Consider the following 16,677-nt stretch of genomic DNA (forward strand, 5'->3'; position numbering starts at 1 on the left):
TGGATACCAAGATAAACTATCTCTGAGGAGACCTAAGCACTGGAACAAGTGACCCTGAAAGGTTGGGGAATCCCCATCACTGGAGGTTTTTAAGCAGCGGTTAAGCACATCCCTGTCAGGGATGATCTAAGCATAATTCAACCTACTGTGGTGCTCAGGGATAGGTTAGATGACCTCTTGTGGTCCTGTTCAGCCATATGTTCCTACAATGCTCCCAAGGCTGCAATCCTGCCAACACGTTTTGCATATGCTGCACTAAAGCAGCTAGGAGTTGAGTGAGAGGACTGCTCATGACAATAAAGTTAAACATATGTCTGCAGGATCAACGCCTAAGACTGAAGATTTCCGCATGACCCCAAAGTAAATACGTTTGTGTTTGTTCTACAAATGGGTGTCCCTCTTGGTGTCAAAATTTACAGATCTTCAGCTATGCAGTGCCTTTTGGGTAGCTGACTGCATGGAAAAGAATAGCACCAGTTTGGCAGCTTTGCAGCCTAATACAGTGTGTTTGTCTGCAGAACCTGCACAGCCCAGGCAATGGCAGGACAAAGGACCTCACCATATCCCTAGAGTGAGTACTAAGGGTTAGAGGCAGTGTTTTCTATAAGCCCTGAGCACTTGGGAAGCCACCCAGGAGAGGTTAAGGTGCCACGCAGCCAACTGACAGAGTGCACACGGCTGGCAGCATGTGTTTCTGTTAGAGATGCTCATCCTCACACGCCTTGATGCACATAACATTTATTCCACACATGGATACTAAAAGTTAGATGGAGCATTAATTTGAGGAGAAGTCAGACTTCATTTCCCCCTTTACCCATCATCAGTGAGCTTCAGCAAGGGGACTGGTAACAATGTGGATACCTCTCCGGTGAGCAGTCAGTGAAACCATCATCTCTTTCCTACCATAGGCCACTGGCAATGACCTTTGTACAGGTTGTAATGATTTTCCTACTCCACCACATTTCCTCAATCTTTAAACACAGCACCACGAGGGGGTGTATTCACTGAGGCAGCTCTTGTGTCAAGAGTATTTTCTACTCACAAAGAGAAAACTGAGCATATGGGAGAAGTGACAGACTGTCTAATGACATGTCCAAAGGTACCAGAAGTGCTATGCAGGAGATAGTAGGATGTCAAGGCCTAGTTAATTCTCCTCTCTAACGCACCTGCCTGTGTAGGTGCTCATCTGATGTGGTTTTGGCATCAATGCCAGTTGACGTGACTTGGTGACAGGGATGGCTCGCATAATGTTGACCCAGCTTGAAGTGACTTGTGCCAGAAGGTTGCTGGCACAGCACACGTCAAGGTCATTTGACAGGGCTTGGAGGGAGATTGGCATGATGTTAGCAGCCATCCCACTTAGCATGCTTTGATGCCAGGAAAACAAATGTGCCCCCACACTAATTGACATGACTGATGATAACTGCTGACATATGGAGGCATCAGCCCAACTGCCCACTGCAGGAGGGGTAGATCTTACTCGTGAGGTTTTGGTAGTGACATATGTGGCTAGTTGGCATGACACAAGTGGCTTGATGTGCCTCATACAGGGGAGTTTCATATGACTAATTTGTGCACTTGAGGGGGTTGTGAAAGGTTTAGGGCTTTGGTGTGGTATGTATTGGGAAGATTGGTGCGAACATGTTGCGGATATGAAATACTGGGATTTAGCAAGATGTGTTGGTGGCTTGGCATGATACATATAGGGAAGGTTGGTGTGATGTGTGCCAGTTTAATGTTCATGATAAATTGGCATGAACATGTAGACTTGGCATGTGACATGTAGGCAAGGTTGGCAGACCATGCACCGGTGACACCTGATATGACTTGTACCAGAGCTGAATGTTAAGGGGAGCCTGCATAGCTTGTGCCAGAGACTTATCATGTTACATGTAGGCCAGGCTAGTGTGATGCAGGTGGGAGGTAGTTGGCGAGATGCATTCCAGAGTTTTGGCCTGGTACCCATAGGCACAGTTAGGTGTTATCCACATGGTAGATGTAGATGAGGTTGGCATGACACACATCAGTTGTGCTTGGCGTGACTTGTGACAGTATAGTGTGTTATATGAAGCCAAGGCTGATGACATACGTGAGGGGCGCATGGTTTAATGCAATAGTTCTTTGGCATGTAACATATAAGGACAATTTGCTCTGACACATGGGATGGCACATGATGTGACTTGTGCCAGAGATTTATTGTGTTACTTTGGTGAAGTTGGCATGACACATACCAGGGGCGCTTAGCACTTGGGCCAATTTAATGTTATATGTAAGCAGTTTCATGTGACACATGGCGTGACTTGTGCCGGAGGTTTAGGATGTTATACGTAAGCATGGTTTGATGTGATGCACTTGATATGACTTGTCTTTGCATGTTACATGTACACATGGTTTGGTGTGGCATGCATGAGGGGGGCTATGATTTGACTTGTGTGAGACTTAGCCTGTCTGTGCTCACGAAAGCTCATGCTCAAAACTTTTCTGTTAGTCTGTAAGGTGCCACAGGACCCTTCGTTGCTGTTACAGATCCAGATGAACATGGCTACCCCTCCAATACCTGCAGCGAAGGGTCCTGTGGCACCTTATACACTAACAGAAAAGTTTTGAGCATGAGCTTTCATAAGCACAGACTCACTTCATCAGATGCTGGTCCAGACTAACACGGCTACCCCTCCGATACTTGCCTCCAATACCTGTTATACATAGGCATGGTTTAGTGTGAGGCAGGTGGCATGACTTGTGTGAGGCTTAGCATGTTACACACAGTTTGGTGGGATGTACATGGCATGGCTTGTGCGAGGCTTGGCGTGTTACACATAGGCACAGGTTGGTGTCACACACATGGCCTGATTTGTGCAAGGCATAGCATGTTACACATAGGCAGTTTGGTGTGACACACATGGTCTGACTTGTGCGAGGCTTAGTGTGTTACACAGACACAAGTTGGTGTGACACACATGGCCTGACTTGTGTGAGGCTGTGTGTTACACATAAGCAGATGGGTGTGACACACATGGCCTGACTTGTGCGAGGCTGTGTTACACATAGGCACAGGTTGGCGTGACACACATGGTCTGACTTGTGCAAGGCTGTGTGTTACACATAGGCACAGATTGGTGTGACAATGTGGTGTGACTTGTGCAAGGCTTAGCATGTTACACATAGGCACAGTTTGGCGTGACACAAATGATGTGACTCGGGCCAGGCTTGGCATATTACACATAGGCACAGGTTGGCGTGACTTGTGCAAGGCTTGGCGTGTTACACGAAGGCCAGCTGGCATGACACCTGCCATGGTTTCGCTGCACTGGGGAGGTCTGTCCGTAACTCACATGAGGGCCACAGGGTGCAAATGAAGGCTCCCCTGGCCGGCCCTGCTCCTCGGGGGAGGCAGGAGAAGCCCGGGTGGCGCTCACAAGATGGCGACCACACAGCCTGGCTCACCTCAGCTGACCTCCCCTTCCCTCCCCGCCCCGCTGCCCCACTGCATGATGGTTAAATAGCTCCAGCCGGGGAGCCCGCCATTTTCTGATGCGGCTGGCGGGAAAGGCGGGAAGGCAGCGAGAGCGGCGCGAGCGCCGGCGCGGGACTCCCAACGGCTCCAACGGTCGCTGCAGCGAGGGGCGCGAGCCGCACGCACAGGTAACAAAGGGGCGCGAGGCTCCCCCTCCCCCGCGTTCGGAAAGGGGGAGTAGAAAGCGCGATGGTCTGAGGGGAGACAGGGAGACCCTGCCACCAAGTAAGTCCCGCCTTCCGTCTGTATCCTGCAGCTCATTGGTCGGGCGATGCGGGTGTACAGTGTTCGTGCTGATTGGCTGGAAACCCCTGAGAAAGCCCCGAGATCGATTGGTCACGGGTCACGTCAGTCACCGAGGAGGCTTCGCGGCTCGGCCCCCCTCCCCATTTCTTCTCAGTTTACAAACCGGTTGGCTGGCCACGCTGGCCAATCGGGGGAAAGACCACCTCAGGCTGGGGAAGGTCACTTGATTCTTGTTAACCAATCAAATCCAGTGCTGGCGCAAAGACCTCTGGGAGATGTAGTTTTTTTTAAAAAGGTCAAAGGAACAGAGAGCGAGCCGTGCTAGTCTATACACTACCAAAACAAAAGAGCAGTCCAGTAGCACTGTAAAGACTAGCAAAATAATTTCTTGGGTGATGAGCTTTTTGTGGGAGAGACCCACTTCTTGAGCTAGGTAAAAGGGGCACGCTGGGAAGGGGCCTGGGCTCTCGGACTCCTGGGTTCCGTGCAAGACACTCTGGCGGTGGCTCTGTCAGGGCGCTGTGGTGCTGTGTAGCACGATGGGGGAGCTGCACGTTGACTCCCACCTTGCCTGCCCCTCTGCCCCAGCACCCCCCTTTCCCGGCCATGCCCTCCCTGCCTGCCTCTCCGTGCCCCAGCACCCTCCGCACAAGAGCCCCGGCAGCCTGGTGGGATTTTCTCACAGCTGGGTTCTCCTCCCAGCAGGTGGAGGTTCCCACGTCCCTCCCAGTCGAGTCAGGTCCGCAGCCTCCCTGCACCACCTCCCTTCTGACACTGGCACTTACAGCCTGGCCCTGCCCGGGCCCGGCTGCCGCGGGGGTGGGGGGAAAGTGAGCACCTCTGCTGGGGCTTTGGCTTCAACCCTAGGCTCCAGCAAGTCTCAGCCAGCCTTGGCGACCCCTTTACAATGGAGGCGCAACCCACTTTGGGGTCCTGACCGCAGTCTGAGAATCTCCGCAGCAGACCCTAATCCAGGGGGCAGCAGCCCCCCGGCACAGGTGCCAAGAGCAGTACGTGGGCCTAGTCTCATCGGCGTGTGAGGTGGGAGCCCGATCTCGCCCTTCCTCCCTCCTGCAGCTGGGAGCTTGCTGGAAGCCAGGCTGCCTGTGAGTTAACGAAAGACCAGCTAGTGCCACCAACCACCACTGAAATGGTGCACTCTGCATCTTCATTTCTTTATTAATGAAGCTGCTGTAAAGAGGACTATTAGGGACTTTAAAAAGTACCACTGGCTCTCTGGTTGCTGACCCCTGCCCTAGTCCTTTGCCAGAGCCCAGAAGTCCTGGTGCTCACATCCACTTCCTAATGTAATCACTATCTCCTGCTGCCTTCTCAAAGCTGGGGCTAGAATCCAGGAGTCCTGGCTCCTAGGCCTAACCGTTAGACCCCATCCTTCTCCAGAGCTGGGAAGACAATGGTTCTCTTCTATGCTGAGCAACTCCTGTTACTGACTGAAACGATCGTTTTCTATTATACCAGTAACAAAACATGGGTTTATCTGTGTAAGTCTAGTGTGGTAAGACGAGGGCCTCAAATACAAGCCCACGTATCGCAGGCCTGCTCCGAGGCCTGCAGCCTGTGCCACAGTGGTCAAGACTGTCCTAATGCTAAGCTGTGAAGAAGAGACTGACACTGCTAACAGAATCTGGCACAAAGAGGGTTAAGGGTATAAAACACTAAATGGCACTAGGCACTGACTGGGAGCACGTTCCAGACGGATGGTAACAGAGCACCTTGTGAAATAACATCTTGGTACCAACACATTCCCCACAGATAACAGACCTGCCAACCCAGGTTCAGGACAGGATCTAAGCTCATGTTACTGACAGCAAGGTAGAGAGTGATAACATCCCCATGCACCAGGTAGTTGGGTTGTAATTCAGAGGGAGGCATCAGGAGCGATGTGTAGCTTGTTGGTATCTGTACATAAAAACGTCACCCAAGGGAGTTAGTCTTTATCTGACCTAGCAGTCAGAGGTGGATCACATGTCACTGACTGAGTCACATCCATTGTCACAGGCACAGATTTCTTCACTTACCTGAAGGCATCTGATCTGGAGAAGCTGTTACTGTGTTTTGTTTGTAATAAACCTAGCCTGGTGTCTTCGATCCTTATCTGATTTGGTGGTCTTTGGGATGGGCTCTCCCTGTGTCTGCTGTGTTAGCTATTTACACAGGCTAACACATGTCACAGAGGGGCCAAATGTATAGAAATACACAGAAACGCACAGCCGAACGATTTTCATCATTGACGGAGTTCAAGACCTGTCAGGGCACCACACCATTAAATTCTGACTATCACATCTAGTTGGATGCTTTTGTAAACCAAGTAGTTCTGAGTGAGCGGTTTTGTAGCTAAAGTTTTCATGAATGTTTTTGTACTTTTTATTATATAGAGTGTTGGAAACGTGCCCTAAACGTTTATATGGCAATCTTTTGAGTTAATGTAATAGGTGAACACTGCACAGTTGTCGATATATTTCTCCTCCCAACATCCTGGAAAGGCAGGGCAGTACGATTAGCTCCATTTTACCAGCAGGGAACCACCCTGGTTTAGGAACTTGCCAGTCACACAACATGAACCACATGACTGAAATCTGAGGGTAGTGCCCCACTGGGTAGTCCTCCTAACCATGTACTCTGCCATCTGGTGATCAGTGTCCCTGCCACAAGCACAGTCGGAGCCTAGCTGTTACTGATAAGGTTAAATTAACGTCTTTTCTGCCCCTCCCCCCTTTTTAGCAGATTTCTTCCGCATTAAAGACCATCTGCAATGGCCCGTACCAAGCAGACAGCTCGTAAATCTACTGGGGGTAAAGCCCCCCGTAAACAGCTGGCCACCAAAGCAGCCAGGAAAAGTGCGCCCTCAACCGGGGGAGTGAAGAAACCTCATCGTTACAGGTACTTGGCATCTGCTTTCTCTGCTGGTGTATGTGGGAGATGTAAAGGGTAGGGCTGAGGTTTGCCAGCATAAGGAGAAAAAAAAAAAAGTGATCTTTGTTGTAGCCTATATTCCTATGTAGTATATGTGAGGGAGTGTGAGCTAATGGTTGGAGATTAAGACTACTGTTCTGGTTTATGTTGCTGGCCTGCTGGTGTGACCTTGGGGATGTTGCTTCCCTTTCCTGTGTCTCAGTATCCTGACTCAGATTTTGCCAGTCCCATCTGCTTAGCATGTAAGCTCTTCAGAGCAAGGACAGCCTCTCCAGAGGGATATGTACAGGACTGAGCACAAAGAGGCATCGACGTAGATCAGGACTCCAAGTGGCTGTTGTAATTACAGATAATAAATAGTGATTTGTAGTGAAAAGTTTTCTGAACATAATACCTCTCTGCTGACTAATAAAGACAAGCATAAGGGACAACTACATGCATACAAAGATGCTTGTGGCCATCCCAGCAACCCATGTTTGGTGGGGCTCCTCTCCAAAGATTGAGATTTTATCTTTGTTCCAGTCCTTGTTCAGAAGGAGCTGTGAAAGTACCCAGAGTGGAAAAAGTACTCAAAAAGTTACTTGAGTAAAAGTGCAGCCGCTTTCACTTCTGGATACATGAGTACGATCAAGATGTGACATGCATGCATGCACATGTGTGTGTACTGTTACTCAAGTAGTTTTCCAGAGCAGCACCTGTGTCTTGTATGTTTCATCCCACCCCCCCAAAGCAGCTGCACTTTTACTCAGGTAACTTTTTGGGTACTTTTTCCACTTCTGAAAGTATCAGAAGGCCACTTAAAAAAGAAGAAAACATAGATGTATTAGGGGCTGTCAAATTTGCTGATCCCCTTTAAATGCTCTGCTTTATTTTTGTATGTGAAATAAGCCAGTTTAACAACTTGGGAGTCCTCTTGGTCCCTAGACACTGTGGAAGGGCAAGTATCAGAGAGGTAGTTGAGTTAGTCTGTCTTCAAAAACAAGAAGTCCTATGGCACCTTATAGACTAACATACGCTCCAAAATATCTGTTGGTCTATAAGGTGCCACAAGACTTCTTGTTGTTTGTGGAAGGGCAAGTTATTTCTGTGCACCCTCTCTCTGTCAGTGTGTACGTATAGCCCTTCCTGGGAACAACTGAGGCATGCAGAGGAAAGGGAGGTCCTATCTGCAGTCCTTGGCCCCTCTGAAGTCTGAGTGTTAGTGGGAGCACAGGGATTAAATTCTGAGCTGTTCAGGGTATGCCTTTGAAATCACTTCCAGGCCTGGCACTGTGGCCCTTCGAGAGATCCGGCGGTACCAGAAATCCACCGAGCTGCTGATTCGCAAGCTCCCGTTCCAGCGTCTGGTCCGTGAAATCGCTCAGGACTTCAAGACGGATCTGCGGTTCCAGAGTGCGGCCATTGGAGCCCTTCAGGTAGGCAAGTTTGTATCTCTTTCCCACCAGGCAAACAGAAGGAAACTTGTCCAGCGTCCTCCCCAGAAGATTGGGAAGCACCTTCCAAAGAGTGAATCTGTCCTGCTTTGCGTTCACAACATCTGTAGACACTAGAGATGGCGGTATATGCTTATCTAGAGAGGGACCTGGAGAACATTCCTCTGCTGCTCAGAGCCGCTGGCTTCAGAATGTGGAATCTGTATTGCCTGCTGATGTCCACAGGTGACTGCACCTCAGTGATGTGTGTGCTTAGGCAGAGGAGTGATGCTGATATCCGTGGCAGCTGCATTCCCCAATATCTCTGTCTAAGGCATGTGAACTTCTGTGGGCACAAGGTTCTGCAGAAATGTAATGTGCTTACTATGACTGTGCTCTGAATCCACCCATTTGTAGCAAGGGAAAGCATCCACCTCTCAGAGCTGCTGGCCTGCAGATGTTGAGCAAATGGCCTGAGCCTGTGCTGCTTGCTAATATAGATGGGTGGGGTGCAAATTTGGGATATCTGAATGAGTGTTCTCACATGCCAAATGGGTTGACACTTGGGAACCACACAGAGCCAGGTAGGAGCTGAGCATGCCAGTTTTTCAAGAGAGCCCAGCTAGCAAATAGACATCAAAATCAACACACCTAGAAAAAAATCTGGCCCTTCGTACAATGGGAGCATTTTGATGCCTCCTAAAGAGACTGTTGCAAAACAAATTGAGCTGTTACTTCTGTTGTGGTTTTTCCTTGGTAGGAAGCCAGTGAGGCTTATCTCGTGGGTCTCTTTGAAGACACCAACTTGTGTGCTATCCACGCCAAAAGAGTCACCATCATGCCAAAAGACATCCAGCTGGCGCGTCGTATCCGCGGCGAGCGGGCTTAACTCATTGGTGGCCGATACCTGCTCACACGGTGTATTAGAATAGACTCCAGGGTTGTTTTTTTCCTACTCCTGTTTGTAGTGGCTAGGACATGGGGAGATGTTATAAATCTATCTTAGTAGTATGTAAGCAATCAGGAGAATTGAATCCTTTTGTTCATAATATACAAGGAAAAAAAACTTTGAGAAATTTACAAGACTTGGATTTTTTTGTTTTTGTAAACTTTTTTTTTCAGAATTGCAAAAAAAATATGAAACAAGGGAGAAACATTTTTGAAATATCTGGTTTTATACACAAAACGTAAGTAGATATAGGCATAACATAAGCAGCTTTTGGTCTTTGGTTTGTAAAAATATATCTGCAAAAGATCACGCTATGCTATTTTGCATCACTTGATTTGTTTTCCTTTGTATTCAGAATGGGCATGATCTTTAAATTTGTTTTCTTATTTCCATCTGTCTGGTAAAATGTGACTTGGACCTTTGTAACTTTCAGGTTTCTTCACCCTGTGGTGGGAACAAAAGAAAAAAATAAATGTTGAACAATAACCTTTTTGCTTTGAATCTGATATTTGCTGTAAAACTAAGATAGGTGTGTAAGTCATGCTCTCTAGTAAATCCAAAGCAACATATTATGTCAGATAAATCTTGTGCTGTGAGGATATCTGAGCCCTTCTGTGAGCATTGTTTAAAGCTTTCACACCCTTTTGGGGTATTAGATCCATTTTGCACAGGTGGGAAGTTGAAATTTAAGACTGTTGTAACCATCCCCAAATCCCACAGCAGCCAGTACCAGAACCAGAAATAAAACCCAGGAGTCTGGAATCCTGGGCCCTGCTCCAGCGAAAGCAAATCCAATTACTTGATGTGATACTATACTATGCAATTTGGCTTCAGGATGCAGAGGAAAGATGCCTCCCCAGTTCCATCTCAACCCTCCTTTTGTGTTGTAGTATTTACTGAAGGCTGGGGACTCACGACTCCTGTGTTCTTGGGCTGATTTGGTATGACCTTGGACACAGTGAAGCTGGCTGCTCGTCTTCTCCCTGGTGCCTGAGAGTGCCATATTTGTGGTGTTCTAAAATGATTTGGGCTCAGGTCAGTTTGAAGGGTGCTGTATAGTCAGAAAGTATAGGGGGTGTGAACTCTGATAGATAAGTCCTCCTTCTAGCAGCCCTTTAAGAAGATGGTGATTTAGAATTTCAGACATCTGCTCTTTCAGCTGTGGTGTTCCATCCAGGCCTGGTTGTCCTTTGTTCTGGGAGTGAGATGAGGTGCGGGATGGATTACCTTTGCTGATGGACAACCCGTCCCAAAGTGCTACGGCTGTGCTGCTGTACCATTTCAAGTACTGACAAGCCCTTAGTTTCAACTCAGACCACACACATCTTGCCCTTACTGAAGTTTACTGAAGCAACATCTACATTATCCAGAAGGTCGACCTGCTGAGGGTTGATCTTCCAGGGTTCGATTTCACGTGCCTGATGGGAGTGCATGAAATTGACATATCAAGGGTGGCAGCCAACCCCCGTGCTCCTTGCTATGATGATGAGTAAGGGAAGTTGATGGAAGAAACTCTCCCGTTAGCCTTCCTCAGTGAGGATGGCTAGGTGAGTCAGTTTCAGATAAGTTGATTCTAGCTACGCAGTTGCCATAGCTAGAATTGTATATCTGAAATAGACTTATTTTCCTGGCATAGACCAAGCCTTAGCCAAATTCAGCTCTGTCCTACGGTATATTGACTTCAGTGGATGTGCTGTAGTACTACAGTGATATAGCCGAGATCAGAATCTGGACCCTAGCTAGCTTAGTGCTTGTTTCCTGCTGCTGGTGAAGGATCTGGGATTTCTGATTGGTCCTTTCTTGATATGCCTCAGCCACTCAGCTGGATATTTTGTACTTGTTTTGTTTTCCAAGAGGATCTGTTCTGAATGGAAGTGTCTCTGTCTTTGCCTTTAACACATACTGCCCTTTAGAGAAGAGCAGTGTCTCTCTTGCAGTAAGAATGGAGGGAAAGTGTTTATTTTTTTTTTGCACTGACCTACTTTTTGCTCAGGTGTTCTGCCCTCTGTAGGATTTGCTTTGGAATCTTAGTGTCTGAATCCACAAGACACATTTAAAAAGCACTTTACTCCCACACATAGTTTTGGACTGTGGATGCCACTCACTTGCTTAATGTCTTGGAAAACTCAATCACAAAATTATTGTCGTGGGTGGGTCTGTATCTGAAATCACCAGATGTTGACTAGAAAACATGTTGAGGGAAAAAAATGTACCAGTAAAAGTTGAAGCAGATGAACACCTGTAGCTTTATTTATCGAAGTATTTCTTCTCTGTAAATCACGAAGAGCTTTACAGATGAGGTTACATGTGGGAAGTAGCTGTGCTGAAGTCTCTGTTTTTAAAGTGCAAGGCACTGGCAGAGAGACAGACAGAGAAGCCAGCAGTCCGGAGTCCCAGACCTACTGGTTTCTGCCAGGAAGAGGCAAGCCAAGTGCAGTCCATGTCTGGATTCTGTTCCTTGGCAACATGGATGTAAAATCTCGTATTCTGCTCTAAGTGCTTTTCACTTCGCAGTAGGGTAGATAACTAGTCAAGATGACATCAGTTCAGGCCCAAGATTGCTGCAGGCTCTGACCTGTGTCTTGCACATTTCCAGCTGCACTGCTTCCACTTATCCAGCTTCGCTGTTCTCCTTTCAACTGGTAGTGAAAACCCCCTCCAGTCCCTTTGTACATCTGTTCTGTCAAATCACCATGGTGCAGGTGCTAAGGGGGCTGAGTGCAGATTACCCTGGAGTGCTGACTTGATTGTACTTGACAAGTTGCATCAAATTTAGAGACAGTGTGGCAGAGCGAAAGCTCTGTTTTAGCCACGTTAAGTGGAATTACAGTGCTGGTGTGTCAGGGCTGCTTTATTTTCTCAAGGGTAGTGAAGGCAGATGGGCCTTTGAGGACATGCAGTCCCTCTGCTTAAAAAGGACAAGTGTATGGTGATTGCTGGAGGGTTTTTTCCTTTCTTGTTTACAAAGCTTTTAATATCTCTGTGTTGTGCCTTGCAGGGAAGCAATATGGTCTAGTGGTTAGAGCAACAGGCCTGGGACTCAGGATGCTGGGGGTTCTGTTGCCTGCTCTGGAGGATATCAATTAAGGATTAGAGCAGGAAGTAGGGATGCAGGATTCCTGGTTTCTGTTCCCTGCTCCGGGAGGGACATGGGGCGGGGGTAGAGGTTACAGCAGGGAACCACAGAGTGGATTTTCTTCTTTCTAGTCCTGAGCTGGCACAGACTCATTTATCCTTCACTAATTTTTGTCCCCTCCCTAGGCCCCTTTGTAAGGTGAGGATAAAAGTGCCTGCCCTGTGGAGGTTAGGGCCAGCTTTGTTAGCTGAGCACTGTGAGAGTCTGCATGAAAAGGCCACTCAACAGCCACATATTTATTATTAATAAGCTGCCTTGTCAAAAGGAAATGCACAGCACTGTAACAGGGGCAGCACTTATCTCCCTGGATCTCAACAGACCAGCCATCTAACTGGTTCCTTTCTGCTCTGTATTCAGGTCCGTGTTGAGTAGGAGGCCACTGTAACAAAGAACAAGCTGTTAAGTGGGAGCCGGTGCCTGGTGGATGTCAGGACTCAGGGCTCAGAACACAAAATGTGATGGACCGAAGCACTCAAAATATGGTGGCTGCCTTTTGCCATGGCTCACCCCACCTTTATGATCGTTGTGCTGCACGGTGTCATGCCAACTTCATGACGGTAGTGGGAATGGAGCCTAGGACCCCTCCTCCAAAAGGGTAGGCCTTGATCTGAGGGTACTTCACATTAGCAGTTAACCAGATAAGATCTAGAAGCCACAGCTGGGAAGTTCTGTTTCCATTCGGCAGAGGGCAGTGAATATCAGATGCTAATTTACCTTCTAAAATATCCACGCTCCCACGTCTGCTTATTGTGACCTGCTAAAGCCACAGGCGGGATATGTGACTGGTCTATTGTTATTAGCATCGTATAATATATATCGTTCTTCCCAACCCAGCCAGGCCCTAGGGTGACGATCTGCAACCAAAATAGCGAGGAGAGACACTTTTTCAAGTTCAGTGACAAAATCAATACTTCAAGAGCTGCAAACATCTGGATGCAAGAGACAGGCAAACTGTACTTTTTGTAACCCCTCTTTTAAGAACAGCGCACGCAATGATTTGTACCAGTTAGGAAGCTTGTTACTTTCACCCCTGGATTGGAGAGCAAATGAGGACAAGGAAAACATTGCACCTGGGGATAAGCTCTTAAGCAGGGAGGAGTAATGTTCTCATCAACCCTCCACACCTCCTCCATTTCCAGGCTCTACCCAGCTCAGCCCCAAATCTGCGCCCCCACACCCTTCCAAGCTTTACCCTCACATCCTGCAAACCTGCCCCGCCATCCCCAGTCTTAACCCCTCTGAGGTGTTAACCTTCCCTGAGGGGCAGGCAGCAGAGCCACTGCCCCATGCTCTAGTGACTGGGGTGAAGGATCAGAACCCCCGTCCCATGAGCTCCGTCCCAGCCTCCTGGGGGTGTTAGCGCTGGGAGCCTTACCACGAGAGAGCTCTCAGCTGGCCTGAGCAGGGGCAGCTGCGCCCTCAAAAGCTGGCAGTGCTGAGTTGTTCTGGGACTGGGCATGGGCCTGGCCAGGCTGGCTGCGCACACCAGCTGCCAGCAGAGCAGAGGTGCTAGCTGCACCAGGGACGCAGCATAAGCAGACCCGGGCTCTGTCCTGGAGGCAGCAAACTGCTGAGTCCCAGCCGGGCTGTACTGGGCGTGCAGCAGGCGACAGTGGGGCTGGGCTTGGAGGCCTGGAATAGTGCAGCTTAGCCCCCTGTACCCTGGGGAGAGGCTCAGGTTGCTGGGTACTCTGATCCAGGAAGGTGACGCGTGGCAGAGAAAGGGGGCCCTGGGGGTGGCTGAGTTCAGAGCCAGGCCCAGAGCAGCAGCCAGGGAAGTTTGGAGTGCACGGGGGTCAGGTTTTAACCCAGCCTGGCTCCCCTCCTGTGTCCCGTCCTATCGCTGCTTCCTTAGTGAGGGCTGCCCCCCTCCCCTGCTGTCACTGCAGTTAGCTGGGTGGTGGCAGTGCTTGGAGCTGCAACTGGCTCCTTAAAGAGCTGCAGGTGGCCGATCCCCCGGTTTTGTGTGTGCAGTGATCTGCCTCACTGAGTTTCACCAGGTGAGTGAGCGGGACCATGTGGTAAAGCCCAAACAACCCTCTCGGATAAACATTGTTAAAGGAAATAATTAAAGCCGCACTTGAAATTGGGCTTGCTGAGTACTGCACCCTCACTCCGACACCTCCCCCCCACCATCGGATGGGATGGGAGCGCACCCCCTGGTCTCCTGCTTCGGAGAGAAGGAGGTGAGTTAAGCAGGCAGCTGGAGACGGTCTTAGGCCAGAGTCAGACTTCTGACACCTGTAGACTTCTGACTACCTGTAGGGTAGAAGCTGAGGGACTCGAGTTTTAATGCTGAGCCCTGGTCTGCTGGAGCAACCCTGGGATTAGAATCAGGTAGGTCACAGCCTCAGTTCCCTCATCATCTTGTGTCCCAGAAGTATGACCTTTTTCAGGATGTTTCAGTGATTAGGGAGCTGGCGTGGACCACTGTGCTGGTATTGGCTGACTTCTTGTGTGCCATTGGCATGGAACTTCCTGGCACGTATTCCAGTTTCATATCCTATCTCTGTGGATGGATTAGAGTCAGTCGTCTACCAAAACTTCCAGGCTCATTTTAAATATTTCCAGTAATGGAGAATTCATTGTGATTCGTGACCCTGGGTAGGTTCTTCCAGGCGTTAGTCACCCGAACTGTTAAAAATTTGCATGTTCATTCCACTCAGAATTTATTGTTCCCTATCTAGGAACGTGCAGCCTGGGACCAAGTCACCCCTTCACTTTCTCTTTGACAAGTTAAACAGGTTGCTGCTGGAGTCTGTCATTATAAGGCAGGTGTTCCACTCCTTTAACAATGTCTGTGGCTGTTCTCTGACCCCTCTCCAGTTTATCAACCTCTTTCCTGAGTTTTGGGTACCACAGCTGGACAGGATCACAGGAGTGGTTGCACCAGGGCCAAATACAGAGGACAAATAACCTCTCTGCTCCTAGTTAAAATTCCCTGTTCTGTAGGGGGCATTATATCTCTCACCTTGTTGCTCCATGTGGTGGGGGCGGGGGGGGTCCTTGGCAGATCCCAGCTGTATGCTTAAGAGTCATGGTATGGACAAAGTTGGGAAGCACTGATTCAGGCTCAGCTCTTTGTGGGCAGAGACTGCCTGTCACTGCACCAATGGGGCCTTCCCCTGGCACTTTTAGATGCTATCAAAATTCAGATGCTCTGAATTTCCACATCAGAATTACAAGCTTTTGGACATTACATGTGGCTGGGGACATGGATTTTGATGCTGTGTCCTCCCCCGATGTCATTTCAGATTCAGAAATGTAACAAATGATGTGTTGCACCACGAGAGGCTCATTTTGCAGGAGGGGAGATAAGAACCTCCCAGTTCTGGTGACCGTTGGCAGAAATTTCACTGCTGGAAAAGCAACTGAAGCCTTGCATCTCTGGAACCTCTTCTGCCAGGCCTCCTTGCTAGTGCCCTTGTAAAGAGGCTCAGTGACCAGAAGGCGGCAGTGGTGTGTTAGTTAAGAGTATTTAGGCCCCGGCTCTAAAGGGAGCTGTTCACTATCAACAACTGTTTGCTGTTGGAACCAGGTTGAAGTGTCTGGGATGGAAAAGGAACTTCAGGAGATCTGAGGGACTGGCAGTTTTCCAAACAGCCAGCCCCCAAGCAGATCTCTTGCTTCCCTTCCCAGGTGCTGTCTCAAGAGACTGGGAGGAGGCCAAATGGCTGTAATGGGAGCTGCTCTGTGCCCTGTTAAAACAAGAAGTCCTGTGGCACCTTATAGACTAACATAACTGCCGCAGCACTTCTCGTTTCTGTGGCTACAGACTAACAGGGAGACCCCTCTGATACTTGTGCCCTGTTCGGTCCAAATGCTGTTTTCAAAATGATGGGAGAGTTGTTCAACACCAGCCTGTAGGAGGAAGGGTGATCTGCTGATTAGCGCAGGGGTGGGAGAGCCAGGTTCTGTTCCTAGCTCTTGAGGGGAGTGGGGTCTAGTGGCTAACAAGAGAGTGGGCTCCTGGACTCCTGGTTCAGGGGACTGCATGTTATCTAGCGGTTAGAGCAGCACTGGTAGTCAGGACTCCTGGCTGTGACTCCCCAGGTGACCTCCATGGACTCTTAGGGCTGGAAGGAGCCACAGGAGGTCATCGAGTCCAGCCCCGCTGCCCAAAGCAGCATCAACCCCAACTAAATCATCCCAGCCAGGGCTTTGTCAGGCCAGGACTTAAAAACCTCTAGGGATGAAGATTCCACCACCTCTCTAGGTAACATCCCAGTGCTTCACCACCCGCCTGGGGAAATAGTTTTTTCTAATATCCAATCTACACCTCCCCCACTGTAACCTGAGACCATTGCTCCTTGTTCTCCCATCTGTCACTAATACTTTCATCCCTGTGGGTCTCAGTTCTGCTCTCTGTAAAATAGGGATAAATAACCCTTTTGGGGTTTTTCCCCACTCCTGGCTCATTAGCCTGTGAGCCCTGCAGGGCTGAGCCTGCATCTAGCTTTGTGTCTGCACAGCGCTGGTCATGATG

The 16,677-nt window shown here is 49.0% G+C and overlaps 2 protein-coding genes across 3 annotated transcripts in view; both read left to right on the forward strand.

The window, feature by feature from the left end:
- The first annotated feature begins 3,514 nt into the window (after window positions 1-3,514).
- On the forward strand, window positions 3,515-9,541 carry LOC142024341 (histone H3.3A). 2 transcript variants are annotated; one of them, XM_075016270.1, is made up of 4 exons: window positions 3,515-3,642; window positions 6,503-6,661; window positions 7,956-8,109; window positions 8,867-9,541. In XM_075016270.1, exons 2-4 carry the CDS (start codon window positions 6,534-6,536, stop codon window positions 8,993-8,995), a joined length of 411 nt encoding a protein of 136 aa, XP_074872371.1. In that variant the 5' UTR covers window positions 3,515-3,642; window positions 6,503-6,533; the 3' UTR covers window positions 8,996-9,541. The 2 variants fall into 2 exon arrangements, with proteins under 2 accessions (XP_074872371.1, XP_074872372.1); XM_075016271.1 differs by having other exon boundaries at window positions 9,229-9,541.
- CRX (cone-rod homeobox) overlaps window positions 8,117-16,677 on the forward strand; it is a 55,331-nt gene continuing 46,770 nt past the window's right edge. The window contains exon 1 of the mRNA XM_075016268.1: window positions 8,117-8,352. The gene's annotated coding sequence lies outside the window, so the exon portion shown is untranslated. The remainder of the gene's footprint in view (window positions 8,353-16,677) is intronic.

This window comes from Carettochelys insculpta, chromosome 22, assembly GCF_033958435.1.
Source record: "Carettochelys insculpta isolate YL-2023 chromosome 22, ASM3395843v1, whole genome shotgun sequence".
Lineage (NCBI taxonomy): Eukaryota > Metazoa > Chordata > Testudines > Carettochelyidae > Carettochelys > Carettochelys insculpta.

What these genes read in the sequence shown, in the direction of transcription:
- LOC142024341 (XM_075016270.1), top strand. Translation starts at nt 6,534, where the DNA reads ATGGCCCGTACCAAGCAGACAGCTCGTAAATCTACTGGGGGTAAAGCC. An exon ending in AAGAAACCTCATCGTTACAG is followed by an intron (nt 6,662 to 7,955) that starts GTACTTGGCATC and finishes AATCACTTCCAG; the next exon opens with GCCTGGCACTGTGGCCCTTC. An exon ending in CGGCCATTGGAGCCCTTCAG is followed by an intron (nt 8,110 to 8,866) that starts GTAGGCAAGTTT and finishes TTTCCTTGGTAG; the next exon opens with GAAGCCAGTGAGGCTTATCT.